General features: G+C 45.3%; 1 protein-coding gene across 1 annotated transcript; it reads right to left on the minus strand.

The window, feature by feature from the left end:
- Positions 1-24011: 24011 nt before the first annotated feature.
- On the minus strand, positions 24012-26082 carry LOC130359677 (uncharacterized). The gene is made up of 6 exons (XM_056562877.1): positions 26055-26082; positions 25878-25946; positions 25742-25804; positions 25063-25285; positions 24815-24977; positions 24012-24651 (listed from the first exon to the last, which is right to left on the minus strand). Exons 4-6 carry the CDS (start codon positions 25133-25135, stop codon positions 24012-24014), a joined length of 876 nt encoding a protein of 291 aa, XP_056418852.1. The 5' UTR covers positions 25136-25285; positions 25742-25804; positions 25878-25946; positions 26055-26082.
- Between the last annotated feature and the right edge of the window lie 866 nt (positions 26083-26948).

Raw genomic sequence — 26948 nt, forward strand, 5'->3', positions numbered from 1 at the left:
TTCGCAAAGCAGTTGTGCCTAGGTGGGTGTTGGACTTCCCACGACTCAGTTTCTTCTGGCACATGTTGCAAATGGCCTTGCTGTTGTCAGAGGCAGACACACAAAAAAAATGCCACACTGCTGAGCTCTGCGATGACAGCATTCTGGTGGTGGCAACAGCATTCGTTGATTGGCGTCCCATCTGGCTGACCCCGGGTGCCGATGCATGCTGTCTGACTGTCCCACTAGCTCCTTGCGACGACCTCCCCCTGCTTCCAACTCGTCTCCTCCTCGTCCTCTCTGTCTCCCCATCTGAACTTTCCCCCTCTTCTAGCGGGTACCCACGTGGCATCCACGGACACATCGTCATCATCAACACCTTCACCGCTATCTGACACCTCAAGAAAGGATGTAGCAGCGGGTACAACATCATCATCACACCGTACGTCCATGTGTGTAATGCTGCCTGACTGAGACATATCCCTGTTAACTACATCCTCTGGCAATAATGGTTGTGCATCACTCATGTTTTCAAACTCATGTGTAAATAACTCCTCTGACGGATCAAGTAAAGCTGCTGTGGTGCTAGTGTTGGTGGTGGCGGCAGGCGGGCAAGTGGTAGCATGAGAGGTGCCCGAAGCTAAGCTAGAGGAGAAGGACGGTGCGTCACGGTTCCGAGCGGAAGCTGTAGTAATTTGGGTGTCTTGTGATAGCCAGTCAACTAAGTCCTCAGAACTTTGGGGGTTCAGGGTACGTGGCCTCTGAACACTGGCCATTCTAGGGCCAAAGGGAATCCCAGCACCACGACGGCCCCTGTGGGGTGGCCTTCCTCTGTCTGTATTTTTTTTGGTTAAATTTGCACAAGTGTCACACCTAATGTGATTTGCACTAGGGGGATACAATTTGCCCTGCAGGCAAAAAAACTGGCAACTGTGACGTGAACTGACAGTGACAACTGATTTTATTTAACAGCCAAAAAAGGTATTTTTTTATTTATTTGCACAACTGTCACACCTAATGTGATTTGCACTAGAGTGACACAATTTGCCCTGCAGGCAAAAAAAATGGCAACTGTGACGTGAACTGACAGTGACGACTGATTTTATTTAACAGCCAAAAAAGGTATTTTTTTTTTATTTGCACAACTGTCACACCTAATGTGATTTGCACTAGGGCGGCACAATTTGTCCTGCAGGCAAAAAAACTGGCAACTGTGACGTGAATTGACAGTGACAACTGATTTTATTTAACAGCCAAAAGAGGTATTTTTTTTTAAATTTGCACAATTGTCACACCTAATGTGATTTACACTAGGGTGACACAATTTGCCCTGCAGGCAAAAATAATGGCAACTGTGACGTGAACTGACAGTGACGACTGATTTTATTTAACAGCCAAAAAAGGTATTTTTAAAAAAAATTGCACAACTGTCACACCAAATGTGATTTGCACTAGTGTGACAATGAGCAAAAAAGCTTGCCAGCGGAGTTCCCCTTTTAAGCAGTGGTCCCCAACCAGGGTGCCTCCAGCTGTTGCAAAACACACGGACTGATATATTTCAGCCCTTTGAATACTGTAGTAGTTAGTTGCTTGAAGGAACTTAAGTTTGATTCTGGAGTACCCCTTTTAACCAGCGGTTCCCTCCCAACCAGGGTGCCTCCAGCTGTTGCAAGACACACGGACTGATATCTTTCAGCCCTTTGAATACTGTAGTACTTAGTTGCTTGAAGGAACTTAAGTTTGATTCTGGAGTACCCCTTTTAACCAGCGGTTCCCTCCCAACCAGGGTGCCTCCAGCTGTTGCAAGACACACGGACTGATATCTTTCAGCCCTAAAAAGGGCTTTTTTGGGTGCTGTCCTTAAAGCAGATTACACTAGTGCTTTAGAAGTAAACTGGAACCTGAATACACCACCTAGCAGCAACCTAGCTATCGCTTTCCCTATACAGCAGGAGCAGCTTCTCTGACCCTCCACTTCCTAAGCCTGCAGCATGCTAAATGAGGGTAAAATGGCGTCCGTGCAAGAGGTAGGAGGGTCTGGAAGGGAGGGACTGCTGCTGATTGGCTGTAATGTGTCTGCTGACTCTGACTCACAGGGTCAAAGTTTACTGCAATGTTAAAGTATAGGGGGCGGATCGAACTTCACATATGCTCGCCCGGAGATGCGAACGCAAACATGCTAAATTCGCAGGGAACTGTTTGCCGGCGAACAATTCGCGACATCTCTACTAATAAAGTGTAAAAAGAAAAAAAAAGTTGAATAAAAGTATTAAAAAAAACACTAACCCCTTCCATATTAAAAGTTTAAATCACCGCCCTTTTTCCAAATTCCATATAAAAAATATGTAAACATAATAAAAATAAAAATATGTGGTATCACCATGTGCTTAAATATCCAAACTATAAAAATATAAAGTTAATTAAACTGTACGGTTAATGGCGTATATATATATTAAAAAAAATACCAAAGTCCAAAATTTTGTATTTTTGGTCACTTTGTATACTCTTAAAAAAAATTATAAAAAGCAATCAAAAAGTCCCATCAAAACAAAAATGGCACCAATAAAAACTAGAGATCACAGCGCAAAAAATTAGCCATCACACATCCCCGTATATGGAAAGTTTAAAAAGTAATAGGGGTCAGAATAGGACATTTTTAAACATCCTAATTTTCATGCATTTAACAGAAGTAAAACAAAATCAAACCTATATAAGTAGGGTATCATTTCAATCATATGGACCTACAGAATAAGATAAGGTGTTATTTTTACCGAAAAGAGCTCTGCGTGGAATGGAATTTTTTTTCAATTTTGCATCACAAATATTTTTGTTCTAGTTTAGCCGTAGAGTTTGTGGTGAAATTATTGATGTCATTACAAAGTAAAATTGGTGGCACAAAAAAAGAATGATTTTTTTTAAAGGTGAGAAGGGAAAAACTAAAGTGCAAAGTTGACCATTTGCTAGGAGTAATTGGTAAACTTTTTCTATATACAGGTTTTGCAAAATCTCACCAACAGAGTTTGGTTAGGGTCAGAGGTTAGGGCTGAAACCATATTAAACATACAATGCTATGGACAGCCCAGATCTGCAAATTGTGTCAATGGCTGGAATAACTGACCAATCAGAATGAGCATTTTACTGGTAAAATACCTGTATTACTATTAAGTGCGTGCATTGTGGTGGTAGCACCTCTCTACAGTATGGGTAGATACTACATGTTCTGTACTACTCCTTACCTATGCCAGAGTTAGCTGCTGCTTTGGACCTGGTGTTGTGGCTAACTGGGCTGTATTGCCCTCAGGGCATAGTGAGTACCGCTGGTACGTCTCCAATTTATATCAGTGCTCTGCTGGGGCTGTTGCTCTCTTACTGGATTCTGCCTGAAGTGCTGAAGACAGACCCCCTGTTACTGTTTCTGCCTGCTTTCTCCTACTGTGCTCTGTGTACCTTTGCAGCACTTCTCCTTGTTGCTGCATTCTGTCAAGTGTGATGGTGGTTCCTACATAATGCCTACAAGTGCTGTGTGCTGGCCCTTTCTATACTCTGCTGCTATCTACGACAATGCTCTGTGCGCCCCTTTGGCACTCTTCCCTGTTGCTGACAGTCCATCCATGCTGTGCCTGTTGTTGTGTGAGCTCGCCCTTTAAGTACTGTGCTCTGCTGCTGTCTACTAAAGTGTTAACTGTGCACCCCTATGGCACTTCTCCCTGTTGCTGGACTCTGCAAATTGTGCTAGTGGGTTCTCCTCGCTGTGTCTTCTGGCTGTATACACTGGCTCTTTAATGACTGTGCTCTGCTGCTGTCTTCTATGCCCTACACCCAATACCTTAACAAATAACCACTCCTCAGAAGCTCAGAAGAAAGTTAAGGTTGTGGTTGGTGGGTCTTTGGAAAAAGTGGAGGGGTCCAATGCAGTGACCTTCTTGGAAACCTGGCTTAAAGGGGTACTCCGGTGGAAAACAATTTTTTTTTAAATCAACTGGTGCCATAAAATTAAGCAGATTTTTAAATTACTCCTATATAAGTACTTATCAGCTGCTGTATGCTCCAGAGGAAGTTCTTTTTTTTCTGTTTGACCACAGTGCTCTCTGCTAATACCTCTGTCCTTGTTAGGAACTGTCCAGAGCAGGAGCAAATCCCCATAGCAAACCTCTCCTGCTCTGGACAGTTCCTGATATGGACAGGGGTGTCAGCAGAGAGCAATGTGGTCAGACAGAAAAGGAATTAAAAAAAGAAAAGAACTTCCTTTGGAGCATACAGCAGCTGATAGGTACGGCAAGGATTAAGATAAAAAAAAAAAAGTAATTTACAAATCTGTTTATCATTTTGGCACCAGTTGATTAAAAAAATTGTTTTCCACCAGAGTACCCCTTTAAGCACATCCTTCCTCCAACTACCCTCTCTCCCTTTTTCATGGTGGAAAGAGCTCATTTGCCTGTGTTTTTGTGACGTTAGTTGTTCAGCCTATCAACCCTACAATAAAGTTTTAATTGAGAGACAAAAAGAGAGCTATCCGTGGGATTAGCGGACAACCAAGAATGAAAGAAGTAGTGGAAGGCTACATGGAAAACTATTTGTATCATCTTGGGTGGCCTAGAGCCTCCCAAGTTAGTTTTAGGGGGTCTGAGTTGATGGAATAGCTTGGGGTGTAAAATGGGCAGTGACGCTCTGGAGGGTTCGTATATGAGCCAGGACCTCTGTTCAGTATTGAGCTGTAAACGAGCAGGTCAAAGTATCAAGTCACAAATACCTCAGTGAGAGCAGTTTGGACACTTGTTAATTCTGTCAAGGAATGTGGGGAGGGTAGAATATTAAAGCCATAGCCAAAGCTTTATGGGACAACTTAAAGTAGGTTTCTCACCAGTGATCACTGATAATACACTTTCTAACTATTCGCTACCCCTGGAGAATGCAGTTCGAGATGTCCTCGTCAGGAATCCATGAGCCCCATGAGTCTAAGAGGATGGGAGAAGCTACTTTCAAAAAGGAATCCCAGAGAGCATTGTGCAGGAGTGAAATGGAAACCCTATGGGGGCAGGTACCAAGGATATCATCAAGAAGATGGGTGGGAGCTTTATTGTCTAAATTACGCAATCTAGAGCTGCAGAAAGAAAGAGCTTGATTAACGGCGAGTGAGTGGGAGGGTGGAAAGTCAAAATGAGCCATAACGTCACTGGAGGAGGACCACTTGCGGTTAGTTACATCCATAAGGTCCCCAGCCCTAGTAAGACCCTCATCGCGCCACACAGCACATCTGTTGAATGTGCTATCTTGGGATAAGTAAGAATGTCCCCGAACAGGACAGGAGAAAAGGCAGGTTGAGTAGTTTTCCCACTTCCTTTCACACAACAATGGTGTCATGAAGGAGGACAGAGTGTCTCACCTGAGCCAATAGGGAAGCGTAGGAGGTATGGAGAAGGGCCACCAAACCCCAAGGGGCAGCTAGTGCTCGTTCCAGTGATAGATTAACATGATAGATATGTCATGGAGACAATCAATGACATATCTGAATAGACACACTAAGTTATACCCTCTAATATTAGAAAAATTTAATCCCCCACTAGGTTTGCTCAGCATCAATTTTTTAAGGGCGATGTGAGGTCTTTTGCCAGCCCATATAAATTTAGTGAAGGCTGAGTTAAGAGAACGGTCGTCTAGATGTTTTAATAAAAGAGGCAGAGTTTGTGTAACGGGACAGGGCAGGTGGTGGATCCTCTGGGCCTGTGTGGATGATGACGTGAGCCGTGCCCCGGAGTCTAAGGTGCCGCTGGTTTTCACCAGAGCCCGCCGCAAAGGGAGATGGTCTTGCTGCGGCAGGTCAGGGCAGGTGGCACAGGGGCAGGGCGAGGTAAGGTAGCAAGGAACAGGTACACAGTAACCGAGACACAGAACTTTCACTTGGGGCTGCGAGGACACGGAGAGGCGGAAGATGAGGAAGGTGAGTGACTGGCTGGGATTCACATGCAATGTCCCGCAATGTGAATACCAGCCCCGTCGACAGCGGGGACATGAGCAAAGAGCGCTCGAGGTCGGCATGTCCGGCCAGAGCGCAGGCATTACAGTACCCCCCCCCCTTGGTCTGCCTCCCTTCTTTGGAATTCAGAGAGTTCTCCACTACATGAGACCAGGGGGTTTCTGGAATGGACAAAGGCTGTAAGGAACTTGCAGGCTTCTGTCGTGGAGGCTTCCGTCTTCTAAGGTGACCAACTGGCAAGGAAGAATGTCCCCAATTCAAGACTTTATGTCTGAGTTTAACAGGCACAGAAGATATCACAGGAGGAACAAGACAGTGATCTTGGCAATATTGTCCCCAACGAGTGATTTCACCAGATTTCCAATCAAGTTGAGGAGAATGACGTTGAAGCCAAGGAAGACCAATAAGAAGCTCCGAAGTACAATGTGGTAGCACATACAACAAAATTTTTTCCTTATGCCGATTTCCTACTTGCATGACAAGGGGTACCGTGCGAAATTGCACCTTACAGTTCAAATTTTGTCCATTAACAGAAGAGATGTAGAAGGGCTTGGGAAGGCGAGATACTGGAAGATGGTCTTTATGGACCTGGGAGGCACCAATGAAGTTACCAGCGGAACCGGAGTCCAAAAGAGCAGAAGCGATGAAAGACGTCTTGGCAGAGGAAAATACTTGAACCGGGGTGGTCATGTGAGGAGAGGTAATATTAACATCTAGGGAAGCCACTCCTACTTGTCCAAGTTAAGAGTGTTCTTTCAGACTCCAACAGTCTTTGAGAAAGTGCTCCAGACTGGAACAATATAGGCACAAATTCTCATTGCGTCGACGGGATTTTTCCTGCTGCATTAAGTGAAAAAGGTCCACTTCCATAGCCTCTTTGGCAAGAGGCAAAGTAGAGAGTAGGGGTGGATGTTGGAACACAGGGGTCAGACAAGGTAAACGCTGTGTTCGGGCAGGTTCTTTATCCAAAGGAAGTTCCTCCTGCCTCTCGGCTAAACACACATCAATTCTAGTGGCTAAATGGATAAGTTCGCTTAGTTAAGCCGGAGAATCTCGTGCAGCAAGAGCATCCTTGATTCGAGAGGAAAGTCCTTTTTTAAAGGTGGCAGACAAGGCCTCTTCGTTCTCAAATTCTAGGTGGATAGAACACTGTGTCACAAAGCCTCTACACAGCCTGGGATCTCCTTCATACTTAGAAGACAAGGACAAATGAAGCTTGGTCCCTGAAGAAGCTGCAAACACAGTAGGAGGCTCAGCAACAGGTGGCTGCTGCTGTTGCTGTTGTTTCTGCTGAGCGTCAAGAAGCTGCTGCATCATGGCTGAGAGTTGATTCAGTTGTTGCACCTGACGGGCTAACAGCTGCGACTGTTGACACCACAACGGTGGGAAGATTTGAGACATCTGTCAAAGGCACGCCAGCGGCATCCATGGCCGGATCTTACTGTAACGGGACACGGCAGGTGGTAAATCCTCTGGGCCTGTGTGGATGATGATGTGAGCCATGCCAAGGAGCGGAGTCTAAGGTGCCGTTGGTTTTCACCAGAGCCTGCCGCAAAGTGGGATGGTCCTGCTGTGGCAGGTGGCACCCAGGTCGCTTCCCCTGGCATGACTCGTCCACCTCGGTAGCAGGAGGTGACGTGGCACAGAAGGAGACTGTCAGGAAGTGGCAAGATGGCAGTAGGTCAGGGCAGGTGGCACAGGTTCAGGGTGAGGTAAGGTAGCAAGGAACAGGTACACAGTAACCGAGACACAGAACTTTCACTATGGCAATAGATAACCAAAGATTCGGCAGGGAACCAAGGGAGGAGCTGATATTTAAGGACAAGGTGCAGACACTTAATTAAATGAGCACTGTTCCTTTAAGAATAAGAGATCCGGGGCATGCACGCCCGTGGAGGCGGGGGCACGCGGGTCGGGCTGCGAGAACACGGAGAGGTGGTGTTACACTGAGCACTCCGGGCCCCCTGCTGGCCTTGGAGCGCTCACAGCGTGTGTCCCCATGCAGCGCTCCGGCATCTCGGTGTGTGCGTCCCCACTCTCTAGGGCGGGCCGGGACTCTTAGATTTAAAGGGCCAGTGCACCAGTGATTGGTGCCTGGCCCAAAGTGGTTATTAAGGGTTAAGGTTTGTGAGAGGCAGTGCTGGTTTGACTTAATTAGGCATTCACCTGTGCACTGCCTATAAATACCTTCTCCTCCCACAGCCTCCTGCCGGATCTTTGTGCCTTGTGCCTTGTGAAAGCATTCCCTGTTGTTCCAGTGTTACCCTGCCTGTTGCCGACCCGTTGCCCGTGACTACCTTAGAACCTGTGCTGCCTGCCCTGATCATTGCTACGTCTGACTACGCTTCTGCCTATCTCTCCTGTATCGCGTCTACCTCAGCAACCAGAGGAGTTGAGTCGCTACTGGGTGGAACGACCTGGGGATTACCGCTGCAGCAAGACCATCCCGCGGGCTCTGGTGAAAACCAGTAATCTCTTAGACTCCGTTCCCCTGGTACGGCCCAAGCCATCTCTCCTCTGGTCCAGTGGATCCACCTCCTGCCATCTGACCGGACCGTGACAGGCGGAAGATGAGGAAGGTGAGTGGCGGGCTGGGATTTGCATGTGGGCGCGTCCCGCGATGCGAATCCCAGTCCCGCCGACAGCGGGGACATGAGCAAACAGCTCTCACGGTCGGTGTGCCCGGCCGGCGTGTCCAGCCAGTGCGCAGGCGTTACAGTTTGTAGGGGATAAAGGAGCCACTGGAAGCTAATTTTTTGACCAGATGACAATGGCCCATGAAGGTTTAACTCAACTTGGATTTTTGTAAATAAGGGTGGGTAATTCAAAGTGTATAAGGAATCTGGGGTTTTGCCTATTATGAGTCCTAAATACGTAACAGAAATGGGAGCCCCAAGTCCCAAGCCTGTAATCTCAGGAAGCCAGCGTGGAGGAGAAAAGCCAAGTCTTGGTCTTCACCATGTTGATCTTATACCCTGAGAAAGAACTATAGAGATTCAAGATATCCAGTAAGTCTGCTAATGAGCAAGCCAGGTTGTTAAGGAAGATTGGGATGTCATTGGCAAACATTGCCAATTTGACCATTTCCAAGCCCACTGATATTCCCTCATAGGTGGTGGAGTGTAGTACGTGCTGGGCCAATGGCCCAATTGCCAGGTCAAACAATAATGGCACCCTTGTCGAATTTCTCTGTATAACCGGAATGTGGAAGGGTATAGACACTCGCCTTGGGAGCTGTGTAGATGCCCGACAGATAGGTGCAAAAAGCCACCCTGATCCTAAACCTGTTCAACACCAAGCTCAGCCAATCCCAGCGAACATTGTGAAAGGCTTTTTCTGTGTCCAAGGCCAAAAGGGTTGGCTGGGAGTACGACTGGGGTTGGTGCTGAAGAAAATCAAATACAGCTAGGACCTTGCAGATATTAGTGGTGGCAGAGCGGTTGTAAATTAAGCCAACCTGGTTAGACTCTACCAGTCCCACTATATATTGCGACAGGAAATTAGCCATCATTTTAGAAAGCAGTTTAACATCCTGATCGATCAGCAATATTGGCCGATACAATCCAGGGTCAACAGGGTCTTTACAGGCTTTGAGACGCACTTTGAGGAAGGGCTCCTGCAGAAGGCTGCAGGCTGCCCTTCTGCACCACGGAAGGTTTCTGACCTCCCTGAGCTCAGTTAGGCAGGGTGTAAACTGATCCACCAATGACTTGTAGAAGTCGCCAGGGAAGCCTTTGTTGAGATGTTCGATAGTGAATCGCACCTCCTCCTCCGACATTGCTCAATTCAAACTGTTACTCTGATCCTCTGTGAGAGGGAAGGGAAAGCTGACAAAGAAAATTGGCCCCCCCTAGAAAAGTCAGAGGGAGAGTCTACATACAAAGCCCTCATAGAAGTCGGCCAAGAGTCGATTAACATGGTGAGTATCAGTGTACACCTCCCCAGATCTATCACATCGCAACTACAGGGGATGGCTGATAACGACCCTTAGCTAGACGAGCTAATAGTTTCCCTGCTTTGTTGCCCTGGCAGAAGAGTTCGGTAGCAAATTTGAACCAGCGCAACCTTTTCCTTCTATCAAGCCATAGTTCAGGTGGCTCTAGCCCTCATCATTCCTCCCCATGGGCTTCTGCGGGTATTCTAGGAACAAAGCGTAAGCGGCACATAGGGCAGTGCTAGCTTGTATGTAATGGTCCTGAGTAATGATCCTGATCCTGGTAATGATAAACAAGTGAGCCTTTAGATTCCTGTGGATCACTACTTTGGCCGTTTCCTAATAGAGTAAGGGATGCAAGACTGCGACTGGTGAGCACTGGAGAAGTGAGTTAAAGGGGTACTGCAGCCAGAAGTAACTTATCCCCTATTCACAGGGGATCCGACTGCTGGGGTCCCCGCTCAGTCAGGAGCACGTGTCGTGTACCTCTATGACAGACATTTATCAAGGGGTTTAGTCAGGTTTTCTTTACTATATTTGTTGCAAAATTGTCGCAACTGCGACTACACGTGTTTTCGTGCGACAATTTGCGTGTAGAACAAGAAAAGCAAGAAAATTCAAACTTGCTTAGGTAGTTAATTTTTCAAAATGGATTTGCTTTAGTCAGGTATTTATTAACTGCGACAGTCGCAGCTGCGCAATAAGATGTCGCAACGGCCGTAAAAATTTACTAAATTTACTCCAGCTCCAACATGGAGCAGGAAAAGCTACTGCCGCCCGGGCTCCGATATACTTTCTCCCCGCTACCCTCACTTCGCTACAGGGACACTGCAGTGATTTACTTCCCACCCCTCTCACCTGCCAGCGCCACACAACTCCCATCTGTCTGCTAACTGTGGCAAGACTACAAGTCCCAGCATGTCCTTACAGTGAGGACACGCTGGGAGTTGTATTCTTGTAGCAGCGGCTGCTACAGCCCGGGCTCCTTATAACATATACCGGCGCCGCAGACTCCAAAATCCCCTGCTGTCATTTCACATTTCTCGCTGGATCCTGTGATTGGCCAGGACCAGCAGCCAATCACGGGACCCGACCGGAACAGTGACATGATTAGGGGATATAGGAGTCTGTCAGGGGGGGGGGGGGTCCGTCAGCACCCCCCTGCCCCTGCCTCCACCGGCCTTCACCTGCGCTGTGCCCGTCTTTAACCCCCCCCCGGCCTTCACCTGCACTGTTCCCGACCTCCGCCCCCACCAGCACCCCTCTACTCCCCCCAGACCCCCGGCCTTCCCCTGCACTTTGCCCGGCCTCCGCTCCCACGTCTTCGGTTGCGCCGGCCTCCGCTCCCACATCTTCGGTTGCGCCGGCCTGACGTCCCTCCGTCAGTGACGTCACTCGCAGGGCGCCCGGAGAGAAGGATCGCTGCGCTGGATGAGTGAGTGTGTGTGTCTGTCTCTCTGTCTGTCTCTATCTCTGTCTGTGTGTCTCTGTCTGTGTGCGACTATCTGTGTGTGACTCTGTGTGTGTTTGCGTGTGTGTGACTGTGTGTGTGTGACTGTGTGTGACTCTGTGTGTGTGTGTGTGTCCGGGCTCCCTTTGCAGGACTACAACTCCCAGCATGCCCTTACTGTAAGGACATGCTCGGAGTTGTAGTTATGCAGTGCAGGCGAATGACAAGCTTGCCCCCTGCCCCCAGCTGCAGGACTACAACCCCCAGCATGTCCTTACTGTAAGGGCATGCTGGGAGTTGTAGTCGTGCGGGGCGGGAGATGTGCGAGCAGGTGATAATAAATGTACTAACCCATTTTTTTTTCTTCTCATTTCAGATCCGTGTATCATGTGGACTCCTTCAGATTCGGTGGACTACTTCGATGACCAGCGTTTTTCTTTGTTTGATTTTAATAAAATGGTTAACGAGGGCTTGTGGGGGAGTGTTTTTTGTAATAAAATTTTTTATAAACCTGTTGTGTTTTTTCCTTACTTTACTTGACAGGCTTAGTAGTGGAAGCTGTCTTTTAGACGGAGTCCATTACTAAGCTGGGCTTAGTGTTAGCCACAAAAACAGCTAGCGCTAACCCCCAATTATTACCCCGGTACCCAACACCACAGGGGTGCCGGGAAGAGCTGGTACCAACAGGCCCGGAGCATCAAAAATGATGCTCCTGGGCCTAGGCGGTAACAGGCTGGTGTTATTTAGGCTGGGGAGGGCCAGTAACAATGGTCCTCGCCCACCCTGGTAACGTCAGGCTGTTACTGTTTGGTTGGTATTTTGCTGAGAATAAAAATAGGGGGCACCCCTGTGGTGTTGGGTACCAGGGTAATAATTGGGGGTTAGCGCTAGCTGTTTTTGTGGCTAAGGCTAAGCCGCCCAGCTTAGTAATGGACTCTGTCTGTAAGACAGCTTCCACTACTAAGCCTGTCCAGTAAGTAAAAAAAACAAACAAAAAAAAAAAAAACGCAACAGGTTTAAAACAAAGTTTATTACAAAAAAACACTCCCCCACAAGCCCTCGTTAACCATTTTATTAACATCAAGCAAAGAAAAATGCTGGTCGTCGAAGTAGTCCACCGAATCCGAAGGAGTCCACAGGATACACAGATCTGTAGAAGTAACAAAAAAAAAAAAAATGAGTAAGTACATTTAGGGAGAAAAAACAGTATTAAAAAAATGTAATAAACACACACACACATTATATATATATATATATATATATATATATATATGTATATATATATATATATATATATATATACACATTTTTTTTCAAAGCTGCATAGTGGTGTTCTGTAGTCATTATTTTATTTGCTTATGTGTGCTAAAAAAATGGTATTTAAAAGTGATTTCTTGGTTTTTGCTCATGTAAGCCAAATGTATCAACCCCCTGTGATAGTATGATAAATATGTCATACATAAGCAAAAAAAATAGCAAGAAAAAAATGACTACAGAACTCAATCACGCCAACGAATGGGGGGGGGGGGGGGGTTGGATAGATGTTAGCCCCTATCCATCGGAGAATCTAAAACTGTATTTACCCAATTCCAGATCTCCTTGCATGGACACAGCCAAAGACTGAAAAAATATCTGATTTTAACCCCTAGGGGCATACACATGAAAACTAAAGCATTCACCGTGGTGGTCTAACAAATGATGAGACACCCTATTCAGCAGTATGCGACACTAAGGTGAAAGGAAAGGATTTATGGGTGAGAACCCCTCCCTTGTGCCTCCCTCCAGTGCTGAAGAGCTGAACACTTTGCCAACCCACTGTTGCTGCATCCTGGATAAGTCCAGTTTGCTAGACAGGTCTCCTAAAGAGTACAACATCTGGCTAAAGGTGTTTCAGGTGCCTAAGAATTAGGCACCTCTTATGGGGGGAGCACAAACCCTTAACATTCCAAGTGATTACAATGACTATAGGGGCATCCCATCTGGGAGCTGGAGGAGAAGAGGGAGTGAGGAAACACATGAGGAAGCAGCAACATTGGAGTAGGGCCAAGTGTTAGCGATATGGGTATCCTATATGAGAAGGCATTGTGGTAGGCACACTGTGGGAAGTCAAATAACACATAGGCTATAAGATGGCACACGCTGGAACAGAGTAAAGAACCACACAATACAAAACACACATAGGAAATAAAACATAAAGAAAGCAAAAAGGATACCCTCTCGAGTGCATAAGAGGTTAATCTCCCTTGATGTGTGGGCAATGGACTCCCTATTTTCGTACATATAGGCTAACACAAAGCGGGATCCCCCCAATTATCCCTGGCTAAGGACAGACCCACCCTCAACAGCAGAAAAATAAGGCAACCTCATTAAGGCACTAAGAGTCCCCCACCACAGAGAAACAAGCAAGGAGAAAGGGAAACAAAAAAATATGATGTCATCAGTCTCTAGCGCAGTAGACGAACAAAATCCATCACAGGAGCCAAGTCCTCAAGACAACCGTCAAAGTCAGCCTGTAGAAGGAGAATGATTAGCACTGGTGCAGCGTCTCAGTGAGCAAATACACTTTTGTTGATCCCTCTGAGGTGGAAAGGAGTCACAACCATGTGGAGAGTAGGAGAGCAGGAGTGGTTTGTGTTAGTGCCACATCGTGATGTCCGCTGAGATGACGGTAGCAAGGATTCCAAAACAGCAGGAGTAGTGAAGGTAATGACGGTCCTATCGTCGTCAAACACTCTCAGTGTGGCTGGATATTGTAATTGGAAGAGGCAGTTTGCCTGGAAAAGAGAAGTACAGAATGCTCGCCTTTGCTTTGTGACATCCACACAGACATCCTCAAGCAACAATATCTTCATGCCCTGGATGGTAAGTTGCTGACAGTCTCCGGTAGAACCTCAGGAGGTCAACCTTGTTGTTAAAGTCCAGCAGTTTAAATATAACTTCATATGAACGGTCCGCAAGAGCATGAGGCACGCCCCTGCAGTGTTCTGGTGCTGAGCCTATGAGGTGAGCCCTTTCCACTCTTACCGAGTGCGATAGTCATAGCGCCTTAGGCAGGTCCCGCTCGGAGATGAAGATCGGAAGAAGTCACTTCTTCTTTCGCTCTCATCATATGTAAATTGTTGCGCCTGGAGCGATTTTCAAGATCTTTGAGCTTTTAATTAATTTTAATCAGGTCTTCCTCCGTAACCAGGACACAATGGCGTTGTCAGTGTCTTCAAGGGTCGCCACCCGCCACCATCAAGCCTAGCGTTGTAGGATTTGATGTTAATCTGCGACTGTTGCAGGGTACCTTCCAATATTTTTTGCACGCTGGGGGCTATATGTTTGGTCACCTCAGCTGCTAGCAGAATATAATCCATAGTCCCCGCAGGGAGAGAGCGGGGTTGGAGCTAGGGCTGAGTCACCCCTGGTGCCACAGTAACAGCCATAACAGCAGAAGCAGCCACAGTCTTTAAGGAGGCAGAAGCAGCCACAGTAATTGGGGGAGCAGAGGCAGCCACTTCCTCACTCAAGCTGACGCAGCGCTTGGTTGCTGACAGGCTGCAGGAGAGAACAGTAGCCCCCGTCAGCAAATCCAGGTCTGAGAACACTTGAGCAGGCACCATTTTGGACTTGGCGCTTAGCGGAGCACTCAGCGGGACTGGAGAGGAGTGTGACTTAGCAGCAGCATGGAGGAGGTACCTCTCCATGCAGCAGAAGCCACAACTGGAGAGAGCAGCAGGGCTAATGATGGGCGGCTAAGAGCAGGTTCAGAGACTGGTTACCACCGGTGGCAGGGAGGATGGCTGCCTTGTCCCTGCTTACATGGTCGGGCCAGAACCAGAGGCTCTTTTCCATTTTAATGCATAAAAATGCATACACCTCGAAGTACTGTAGTGCAAGTCTTTTTATTTTTGTTACTCTACTGGATTATACAGTAATCATGCTTCAACAGAGGTTGTCTCGCTGATGCTGTTATGATGTCACAAGAGTGCTGTCCTGGACCTACTGTAATGACATCACAATCTTGCTAGCATCGGTTCTGTTGTCATGAGGTCACAATGGTGCTGGATTATGTTCTACTATAAAGATGTCTCAATTACGCTGTCTTAAGTTCTATAGAAATGGTGTCACAATAGTGCTGACTGTGGTTCTTCTATAATAATATTACAATGCAGGGGCAGACTGATAACAATCAGGACCCATACAGTGCCGATATAGTGGTAGGTATCAGCTGTACACGGGATCTGCAGACCATATAAGTGATTACTTATAGTCACCATATAGAGGTAGATACCAGCTGTGCGCAGGATTTGTATACCATATAAGTGATTATATACAGGACCATACAGCGGTAGATATCAGCTGTACACCTGATCTTTATACTATATAAGTGATTAAATACGGGACTATATAGAGGTAGATACCGGCTGTACGCAGGATCTGTATACCATAAAAGTGATTTAACCTCTACAGGACCCATGACATAACGTTACGTCCCGACACCCTGGGTCTTAAGGACCAAGGACTTACATCATGGGCAGTTCTGGTCCCCGCCGTGCGCCGGGCGGGGATTGGACCGGGATGCCTGCTGAAATCATTCAGCAGGCATCCAGTGCAAACGCCCAGGGGGGTCATCAGACCCCCCCATGTCGGTGATCGCTGCAAATCGCAAGTGAATTCACACTTGCGATTTGTGCGATTCCGAGTCATTACGGGTCTATGGTGACCCGGTGACCCGGAATATAAGGGGGATCGCGGTTTTCTAAGACACCCATGATCCCCCTGAAGGGATAGGAGTGAGGTGGCAGAGGTGCCACCCCTCCTATCCCTGCTGTTGGTGGTCTAGACGCGACCACCAATAGCAGATCGAGGGCGGGGGGGTTTACTTTCGTTTTCCCTGTCCTGCCCACCCACAATAGGCGGGGCAGAACGGGGAAACTACGGGGACCGGCGCCAAAGATCCACTTACCTGTCCGGGCGGGCGACGGAGACTGCGGGCGACGGAGATCGGCGGGCGGCGAGTTCTTGCGGCTAGATCGTACGTAAGCCGGTGAGTTGCCTAGCAACATCTGGAGGGTACAGTTTGAGACCACTATATAGTGGTCTCTAACTGTAGCCCTCCAGATGTTGCAAAACTACAACTCCCAGCATGCCCAGACAGCTGTTTGGGCATGCTGTAATATGTAGTTTTGCAACAGCTGGAGGGCTACAGTTTGAGACTACTATATAGTGGTCTCTAAAACTGTAGCCCTCCAGATCTTGCAAAACTACAACTCCTAGCATGCCCAAACAGCTGTTTGCTTTCTGGGCATGCTGGGATTTGTAGTTTTGCAACAGCTGGAGGACCACAGTTTGGAGATCACTTTGCAGTGTTCTCTAAAACTGTAGCCCTTCAGATGTTGCAAAACTGCAAATCCCAGCATGCCCAAACAGCTGTCTCAGCATGCTCGGAGTTGTAGTTGTGTACCTCCAGCTATTGCATAACTACATCTCCCAGCATGCCTTTCGGCGATCAGTACATGCTGGGAGTTGTAGTTTTACAACAGCTGGAGGCACACTGGTTGGAAAATACTGAGTTAGGTAACTGAAGGTTTTCCAACCAGTGAGCCTCCAGCTGTTGCAAAAGTACAACTCCCAGCATGCACGGTCTGTCAGTACATGCTAGGAGTTGTAGTTTTGAAACAGCTGGAGGTTTGCCCCCCACCCCCATGTGAACGTACAGGGTACATTCACACAGGCAGGTTTACAGTAAGTTTCCTGCTTCAAGTTTGGGCTGTGGCAAATTTTTCGCAGCAGGAAACTCATCTTCACACGCCAGTGCGAATGTACCCTAAAAACACTACACTACACTAACACATAATAAAGGGTAAAACACTACATATACACCCCCTTACACTGTCCCCCCTCCCCCCAATAAAAATGAAAAACATATTGCATGGCAGTGCTTCCAAAATGGAACCTCCAGCTGTTGCAAAACAGCAACTCCCAGCATTTCCAGACAGCCACTGACTGTCCAGGCATGCTGGGAATTTAGCAACAGCTGGAGGCACCCTGTTTGGGAATCACTGGCGTAGAATACCCCTATGTCCAACCCTATGCGATCCCTAATTTAGTCCCCAAATGCGCATGGTGCTCTCTGACTTCAGAGCTCTGTCGTATTTCAAGGAAACAGTTTAGGGCCACATATGGGGTATTTCCGTACTCGGGAGAAATTGCACTACAAATTTTGGGGGGCTTTTTTTCCTTTTACCCCTTATGAAAAGGAAAAGTTGGGGGCTACACCAGCTTGTTAGTGTAAAAAAAAAAAATTACACTAACATGCTGGCGTTGCCCCATACTTTTTATTTTCACAAGCGTTAAAAGGAAAAAAAGACCCCCAAAATTTGTAACGCAATTTCTCCTGAGTACGGAAATACCCCATATGTGGGCGTAAAATGCTCTGCGGGTGCACAACAAGGCTTAGGAGTGAGAGTGCACCATGTACATTTGAGGCCTAAATTGGTGATTTGCACAGGGGTGGCTGATTTTACAGCGGTTCTGACATAAACGCAAAAAAAGAAATACCCACATGTGACCCCATTTTGGAAACTGCACCCCTCACAGAATGTAACAAGGGGTATAGTGAGCCTTAACACCCCACAGGTGTTTAATGAAAATTCTTCAAAATTGGATGGAAAAATGAAAAGAAAAATATTTTTTACCAAAATGCTGGTGTTACCGTAAATTTTTCATTTTCACAAGGGAAAATAGGAAAAAAGCCCCCCAAAATTTGTAACCCCATTTCTTCTGAGTAAGAAAATACCCCATATGTGATTATATCAAAATACAGTACCGGCATAAAAAGGATTTAAAAAGAGCTGCCAAGATACAACCAAGAGTCGATCTCTGTACTTCCACTCAACAGAAATAAAAAAATATATATAAATATATGTGTATCGGCGCTATGGTGTCTATGTAACTATTAATCCACTTACTTAGTGTCTGAAGGGATCATGCATTCCTAGTACATAGATGAAAAAGGAGCTTCTGTGTTTACTACAATAAAAAAGCAAATAAATAAATAGATCTGTGTGTTGTGCTCCAAATTGCAATTATCCATGGGCATAAGCATTCAATAGAAAGTAATAGCTGATAGTTACTCTAGGCAGCACTACATGTGCTGGTGTCCGTGGTACCTGCTTCCTGTTGCTGATGCATGTAGTTCTACTGCGAGATAAGTGTCTCTTTAATCCTTACGTCCGTGTCGGGTAACTTTGGGGGGCTTCAAATAGAGATCCTCTGCTGAGCGATACGATGTACTGTACCAGGGGGCCAAACGCCAGGAGATCTGCTCCGGCCGGAAGCGTCTCACCGGCTGGCTTCCCTGGTGTAATAGTGCTTAGCCGTAACCCAGGTTCTGCTAGTGACGTCACTACTGCATGGGCCTGGGGCCAAAAAGGATCTAACGCGTTTCGGAAAATACGTTTTCCTTCCGTATCGCTTTCCTTTCGTATCGCTCAGCAGAGGATCTCTATTTGAAGCCCCCCAAAGTTACCCGGAACGAACGTGAAGATTAAAGAGACACTTATCCCGCAGTAGAACTACATGCATCAGCAACAGGAAGCAGGTACCACGGACACCAGCACATGTAGTGCTGCTTAGAGTAACTATCAGCTATTACTTTCTATTGAATGCTTATGCCTATGGATAAATGCAATTTGGAGCACAACACACAGATCTATTAATTTATTTGCTTTTTTATTGTAGTAAACACAGAAGCTCCTTTTTCATCTATGTACTAGGAATGCATGATCCCTTCAGACACTAAGTAAGTGGATTTATAGTTACATAGACACCATAGCGCCGATATACATATATTTATATATATTTTTTATACCCCATATGTGGATGTAAAGTGCTCTGCGGGCGAACTACAATGCTCAGAAGAGGAGCGCCATTGGGCATTTGAAGAGAAAATTGGTCCGGAATTGAAGGCCACGTGTGTTTAAAAAGCCCCCATAGTGCCAGAACAATGGACCCCCCCCCCACATGTGACCCCATTTTGGAAACTACACCCCTCATGTAATGTAATAAGGGGTACAGTGAGCATTTACGCCCCACAGGTGTCTGACAGATTTTTGGAAAAGTGGTCCGTGAAAATGAAAAATGTAATTTTTTATTTACACAGCCCACTGTTCCAAAGATCTGTCAAACGCCAGTGGGGTGTAAATACTCACTGTACCCCTTATTGCATTACATGAGGGGTGTAGTTTCCAAAATGGGGTCACATGTGGGGGTCCATTGTTCTGGCACCATGGGGGGCTTTGTAAACGCACATGGCCCCTGACTTCCATTCCAAACAATTTTTTTTCCCCAAAAGCTCAATGGCGCTCCTTCTCTTCTGAGCAGTGTAGTGCACCAGCAGAGCACTTGACATCCACACATGGGGTATTTCCATACTCAGAAGAGATGGGGTTTAAAATTTTGGGGGGCATTTTGTCCTATTACCCCATGTAAAAATTTTACATTTGAGGGAAAACTAGCATTTTAGTGAAAAAAAAATAAAATCACTTACACATCCAACACCTGTGGGGTGTTAAGACTCACTGGACCCCTTGTTACGTGCCTTGAGGGGTGTAGTTTCCAAAATAGTATGCCATGTGGTTTTTTTTTTTTTTTGCTGTCCTGGCACCATTGTATCTTCCTAAATGGGACATGCCCCCCAAAAACCATTTCAGCAAAATTTGCTTTTCAAAAGCCAAATGTGACTCCTTCTCTTCTGAGCATTGTAGTTCACCCGCAAAGCATATTACGTCCTAACATGGGGTATTTCCATACTCAGAAGAGATGGGGTTACAAATTTTGAGGGGCATTTTGTCCTATTATCCCTTGTAAAAAATTTTAATTTGAGGGAAAACCAGCATTTTAGTTAAAAAAAATTATAATTTACACATCCAACTTTAACGAAAAGTCGTCAAACACCTGTGGGATGTTAAGGCTCAATGGACCCCTTGTTACGTGCCTTGAGGGGTGTAGTTTCTAAAATAGTATGCCATGTGGTTTTTTTTTTTTTTTTTTTTTGCAGTTCTGGCACAATAGGGGCTTCCTAAATGTGACATGCCCCCCAAAAAGCATTTCAGAAAAACTCACTCTCCAAAATCCCACTGTCGCTCCTTCCCTTCTGAGCCCTCTACTGCGCCCGCTGAACACTTGACATACACATATGAGGTATTTTCTTACTCGAGAGAAACAAGATCCGGCAATACAGGGAAGGGGAAGTGAGGTAACATAGACAGTGCACAGGTGAAATTACTAATTTGGGCCAGGCGCCAATCAGCGGTGCACTGGCCCTTTAAATTGCAGAGAGCTGGCGCGCGCGCGCCCTAGGGAGCGGGGCCGAGCGCGCCGGGACTGGACAGACGGAGGACGGGTCTGGTAAGCAGGCTGGGATGCGAACCGCGAGCGGGCGCGTCCCGCATCGGAGATCGCATCCCTGCTTGAGACACAATCGCAGCGCTCCCGGTCAGCGGGTCTGACCGGGGAGCTGCGAGCAGGTAAACGCTGCGAGCGCTCCGGGGAGGAGCGGGGACCCGGAGCGCTCGGCGTAACAATTTTCCTTATAAGCAAAGAGCTTCAAAGTTAAAAAAAAATGCTACATTTTCCATTTTTTCATCACATTTTGGAATTTTTCACTAAGAAATGATGCAAGTATCGACAAATTTTTACCACTATCATAAAGTAGAATATGTCATGAAAAAACAATCTCGGAATCAGAATGAAAGGTAAAAGCATCCCAGAGTTATTAATGCTTAGGCTGCGTCCACATCACGATTTCTCCATCCGAATATAGGACAGAAAAATCTGATGGATACGGATTGTAAGAATCGTATACAATCGTATCTAAAAAATTACACTCATCCGATTAAAGAATTGTTTAAAAAAATCGTATGGTTCCCAAATTTGATCCGATTTTATCTGATTTGCTTCATAAAAATTGGATCATGTTCGTTGTCAAGGGTAAATAAAGCTTTATTATTCAATTCATAAAAGGGGCGTGTTGAAAGATTTATTGAGTGTACAAGGAGATAGGAGATATAGGAGTGCTTGTGTGAGAGAAATTTACAATGATTATATCATTGCTTATGCGAATGAGGATGCTGCAATTGAGGAGGAGGCAAAGGAGGTTGCATAAAGTGCAGCAAGCGCCGTTATTGGGTACACCCTGTCAATACTGTTAGGGAGAAGCATGGGGCCTTTCATGGTCTGTATAGCCAGCTTCGAAGATACCCTATAAAGTTTCAAGACTACTTTAGAATGACTGTAGACAGTTTTGATTATCTACTGCAGCTGATTGGAGCTGATCTACAACGCCAGGATACAAGGTTCCGGAAATGTGTTTCTGCAACAGAAAGACTGGCTGTCACCCTAAGGTAGATATTCACTATATACACTTTTTTGGGGGGTGAATGAGGTGGGTGGGGGATTTGCTTGAATATCCGAGAATGTATATTGCCTGTGTCTAGTCTGAATACTATATTTCTTCATACTCAGGTACCTTGCCACTGGGGAAAGTTTCAGCTCCCTGCACTACCAATATCGCCTTGGCAAGTCTACTGTTTGCTACCTTGTTAAAGAGACCTGTCAGGTTATCTGGGAAAAGCTGCAACCACAATACATGCCACATCCCACCTGTGATCAGTGGTTGGCCATTGCTGAAAAATTTAATGAAGTTGCAAATTTCCCTAATTGCATAGGGGCAGTAGATGGCAAGCACATTCGCATCAAGAAGCCGGCTCACAGTGGTTCAAGTTTCTATAATTATAAAAAGTTTTTCTCTATAATATTAATGGCAATAGCTGATGCCAGTATCAATTTGTGGCAGTCGACATTGGTGCATATGGCCGTACAAATGACTCTAAAGTCTTTAAAGAATCCTGCATGGGAAAACGACTATACCAGGGGACATTTAACATCCCAGCTCCACAACAACTCCCAGGATCAGAGGGACCCCCAATGCCATTTGTCTTGGTAGGAGATGAAGCCTTCCTAATGTGTCCAAACCTTCTTAAACCGTATGGGTCACGAAGATTGAACCCCATAAGAAGAATATTTAATTATAGGCTGACCAGGGCCCGCAGATTTGTAGAGTGTGCATTTTGCATACTGACTGCACGTTGGCGAATCCTGAACACTACTATTCAACTTTCTCCAGATAACATAGACCAAATTGTTAAAGCATGTGTAGTGTTGCACAATTATGTGACCAGTTTGGAACCACTGAACATGGACCCAAGTGACAGCGAGTCCCAGCTGGACAGTTCACAAACTGTTTCTGCACGATCCACCAGAGCTGTCCTTAATATCCGTGACCAATATGCAGAGTACTTCATCAGCCCACAAGGCAAAGTTCCATGGCAAGATAATCTTTAGGTATGTAATTGGTTTGAGGAGCTTTGGGTCCACTCATGGGGGTATAAAACCTCTACAGAATAAATGTTTCCCAGTTGCCTATAGTAACCAATCAGATCGCTTCTTTCATTTATAAAAATTGCCTCTGCTAATAAGAAGGGATCTGACTGATTGCTATGGTCAACTTGCCTACTATTTATTTGCACAGCTTTTGATAATTCCCCTCCCCCTTATTATCTTTAATCTTCTATAAATGTACTAACATTTATTATTTTTCTCTTCACAGACTTCATCTGGAGGCATTTGACACGGTCAACAAGAACCAATTATATAACCAATTTTAATATTAATGTTGTTTGTTAAACTAATTTCGTATTTGTGAACTTAAAATAATGAAGACTTTTTTTTTAGAAATTTCTTTACTTTATAAAAGTAAAAAACATTGTATAATAAAATGTAAACATTACCCACAATTGGGTAAAAATCAAAGAATATTCAAACAAATCCTTTGAGAAACAAACAGTACAGGTATAAATTCTGCTGGCATTTTTTTTTAAACCTTCACAAAAAAGGTTCATTACAATGTTGGTATATTTTGCCACGTTGAAAATTTACCCTACATATGTGTTTAGAAATATATAACTTTATAAAACTTTTAAAACATAAGGCAGCAAAAAGCGGCATACTAGTGCATAGAATTCCATGACTCTCTACAATCTCCATCACAGTATTGTTCTGCAAAAAAATTGAGTGTCACCTTCTTCCTCCTCTTGTGTGCATGGATCATCACACTGCACTCAGCCAAGTTTGTACATCTGTGGCAGGTGATATTGCTAAGCTCAGTGTGATGATCCATGCTCACAAAAGGAGGAAGAAGACTAGACCAAAGGACCGAACAGCAACGGGGTAACGGAGGCAGGTGAGTTCTTCACAATGGACTCAAGTTCTTGGCAGAACAATACTCTTTTGGGCCTACAGCTGTTGTCAAAATACAATTTAAAGCATCTCCACACACCAACAATACTGAGAATTGTAGTTTGACAAAAGCTGTAAGCTGCCTGGTTGGGAAACATCCAGATTGAGATAAGTGAGAATCTTCAATAAAGTGCTATAGATCATTTTACAAAAATTTTTGAACCAACCAAAACTCACTGTCAATAAAAGATCTCTAATGAACCTGATCTCTCAATCAGTGTGAAACAGTGGAGTGAGTTTACAATAGCATTTGCTTTTGGAAATTCACACCAATGTTTCTCACGCACTATTTGAGAAAGCTGGTTCATATTGTGCAAAGACAAAAGTAGCTACAAATTTTGGAATTGAACCTCTGATCCCCGAACAGGTGTGCTTTCCTGGACATATTGATGAGAGTAGGTACGAACATTGGGAAACTGTTTTTGGACAACTTGAGGTTGACCATATTGAATGAAACGCTGTGGTGTACTTGGAGGCACACGTGTCTGGGGATCTAGTGGTTGATATTGTTGCATTGGTGATGGTTCATGAAATGTGGGCGTTTGGCAGTGCTTTTTGTCTATCTCTGTCATTAAATTAAGAATTTTTCGCTGAAAATATAATTTTTCAGAGTATGTCATTGTAGACATACCAGGGAGTAGTGAGAGAAGGAATTGACGATCTGCATTTTCTTTCTCACCACTCCACTCTCCCTCCAAACGCAAAATCCTTAAATCTTGGGACATTAATCTACTCTCAAAGCTGTCCTCTATTTTTTGAAATCCCTCTAACATTAAGCTATCTCTAAAATCATGGTCTTTTCGTTGGCGTCTACTGGCATGCATAATTTGATGCTGTATTCGATCTGCAACAGACATGCGAGATGAAGGTTCTCCTTCTACTGGTGGAGCAGTTTCTGATTGTAGTGTGGAACCCTCAGTCTGTTCTATCTGTTCTGTCTGTAATGTTGAAGAAAGACTTGATGTTGTCCTGAAAATCAAAAAAATATAATATTTCAAAGGCATATAGTGGATGATTTATCAAAACCTGTGTAGAGAAAGAGTTGAGTTGCCCATAGTAACCAGTCAGCCTCTGTTTAAAGATTCATGTGAAAATTTAAAGATGCAATTTTTTTGGACTTAAATATACTTACTTTCGAAGTTTGAAGCATTTTCGAAGAAATTGTAGACTATTGGCATGCTTGTACACTGTAAGTTTGGAGGCACCAGAACCACTTTTAGACGCTTGTTCCTCTTTAGTACAATATCTTTTAAAAGCATCTCTTACTGACCGCCATTTTTTTTGCATCTTCTCATCTAATGAAAACAATACATTTTTCATTAATTACATAGGATAAACTTTGGAAATAAAATATCTAAACATTTAGACTGTCAAACAAACCTAATTTAGTCTTGACTGAGGAAGACAAGGTTTCATAGTTCGGAATTAAACATTCCCCCACTTCCTGCCACATCTTTCTTGTATGATAATTGTCTGAGTGTTTTTAATGGGTATGATCCCACAGTACTGGCCGATCTTGGACTAATAGGATTAATTCCTCAGTTGGAAAGTCAGGCACCATTTCACCCTCATTTCCCTTTGATCTTTTCTTTTTTTGGGATACCTAAATTAAAAAAACATAATTGGTCTAAGCACAAATTGAAACCAAAAGGCACAGGACCAATAGACAGGAATGGAGGGTGAATTGGGGGAGAATTACCAAAACCTTTCCATCGGAAAAGTTGCCCAGAGCAAACAATCAGATTACTTTCATTTTGCAGAGGTCTTGTTAAAATAAAAGCAGCAATATAATTGGTTGCTATGGGCAACTTTTCCTCTGGACAGTTATTGATAAATCTCCCCCATTGTGTCCAAAGCATGCTACTATGATCAACCTTCATGATGAAAAAAAAAAAAAAAAAAGCTACATACATGAAGAGATCCTTGGAAATAAATTAATTATACAATAGATCCTTGGAAATATTGGCAATTTGCATCACCATGAATGATGTAAAGTTTGATAGTGGTTTTGTGGTACCCTTGAAGGTCAGAATAGTCTTGAAAAGATGAGCATACTTACCCCAATTGTGCTTTGACTAGATGAAGGCTTCTTTGATTTCTGGCTTGTGGTAACAGAAGATGCCTAAAAAAAATTTAAAATTAATGAACATGCTAAAACTATGTAGAATTAAAAAAATAAATAAATAAATAATAACCTGGCTAGTGGTAGGCAGATGGGGAGATTGACACCGCTCCTCCGGCTCTGGGCTAAACCTTGCCTGAGTCTATATATAATGGTAAATATAAAAGCAATTTTAAAGGTCAACTGTGCTTTTACCTATGTCATTTATAAAAAAAAAAAAAAAAAAAAAAAAAAAAAAAAGGGTACATACAGTGCTATGGTCAGATGAACATGGACTCTGCAAAAAAAAAAAAAATTATATACACTCACAAATCAATATATATATATATATATATATATATATATATATATTGTTACGCCTAGCGCTCCGGGTCCCCGCTCCTCCCCGGAGCGCTCACGGCGTCTCTCTCCCCGCAGCGCCCCGGTCGGTCCCGCTGACCGGGAGCGCTGCACTGTCATGGCCGTCGGGGATGCGATTCGCACAGCGGGACGCGCCCGCTCGCGAATCGCATCCCAGGTCACTTACCCGTCCCGGTCCCCTGCTGTCATATGCTGGCGCGCGCGGCTCCGCTCTCTAGGGCGCGCGCGCGCGCCAGCTCTCTGAGACTTAAAGGGCCAGTGCACCAATGATTGGTGCCTGGCCCAATTAGCTTAATTGGCTCCCACCTGCTCCCAGACTATATCTGATCACTGCCCCTGCACTCCCCTGCCGGATCTTGTTGCCTTGTGCCAGTGAAAGCGTTTAGTGTGTCCAAAGCCTGTGTTACCTGAACCCTTGCTATCCATCTTGACTACGAACCTTGCCGCCTGCCCCCGACCTTCTGCTACGTCTGACCTTGCCTCTGCCTAGTCCTTCTGTCCCACGCCTTCTCAGCAGTCAGCGAGGTAGAGCCGTTGCTAGTGGATACGACCTGGTTGCTACTGCCGCAGCAAGACCATCCCGCTTTGCGGCGGGCTCTGGTGAACACCAGTAGCCTCTTAGAACCGGTCCACTAGCACGGTCCACGCCAATCCCTCGCTGACACAGAGGATCCACTACCTGGAAGCCGAATCGTGACAGTAGATCCGGCCATGGATCCCGCTGAGGTGCCGCTGCCAAGTCTCGCTGACCTTACCACGGTGGTCGCTCAGCAATCGCAGCAAA

This window comes from Hyla sarda, chromosome 1 (genome assembly GCF_029499605.1).
Source record: "Hyla sarda isolate aHylSar1 chromosome 1, aHylSar1.hap1, whole genome shotgun sequence".
Classification (NCBI taxonomy): domain Eukaryota; kingdom Metazoa; phylum Chordata; class Amphibia; order Anura; family Hylidae; genus Hyla; species Hyla sarda.

Bases quoted from the DNA above. Each gene is read 5' to 3' on its own strand.
- LOC130359677 (XM_056562877.1), bottom strand. From the start codon at position 25,135: ATGTGGCAGGAAGTGGGGGAATGTTTAATTCCGAACTATGAAACCTTG. The intron at 24,978-25,062 runs GTTTGTTTGACA...TGTTTTCATTAG, and splicing joins CTCAGTCAAGACTAAATTAG to ATGAGAAGATGCAAAAAAAA. The intron at 24,652-24,814 runs GTAAGTATATTT...TTTGATTTTCAG, and splicing joins AAATGCTTCAAACTTCGAAA to GACAACATCAAGTCTTTCTT.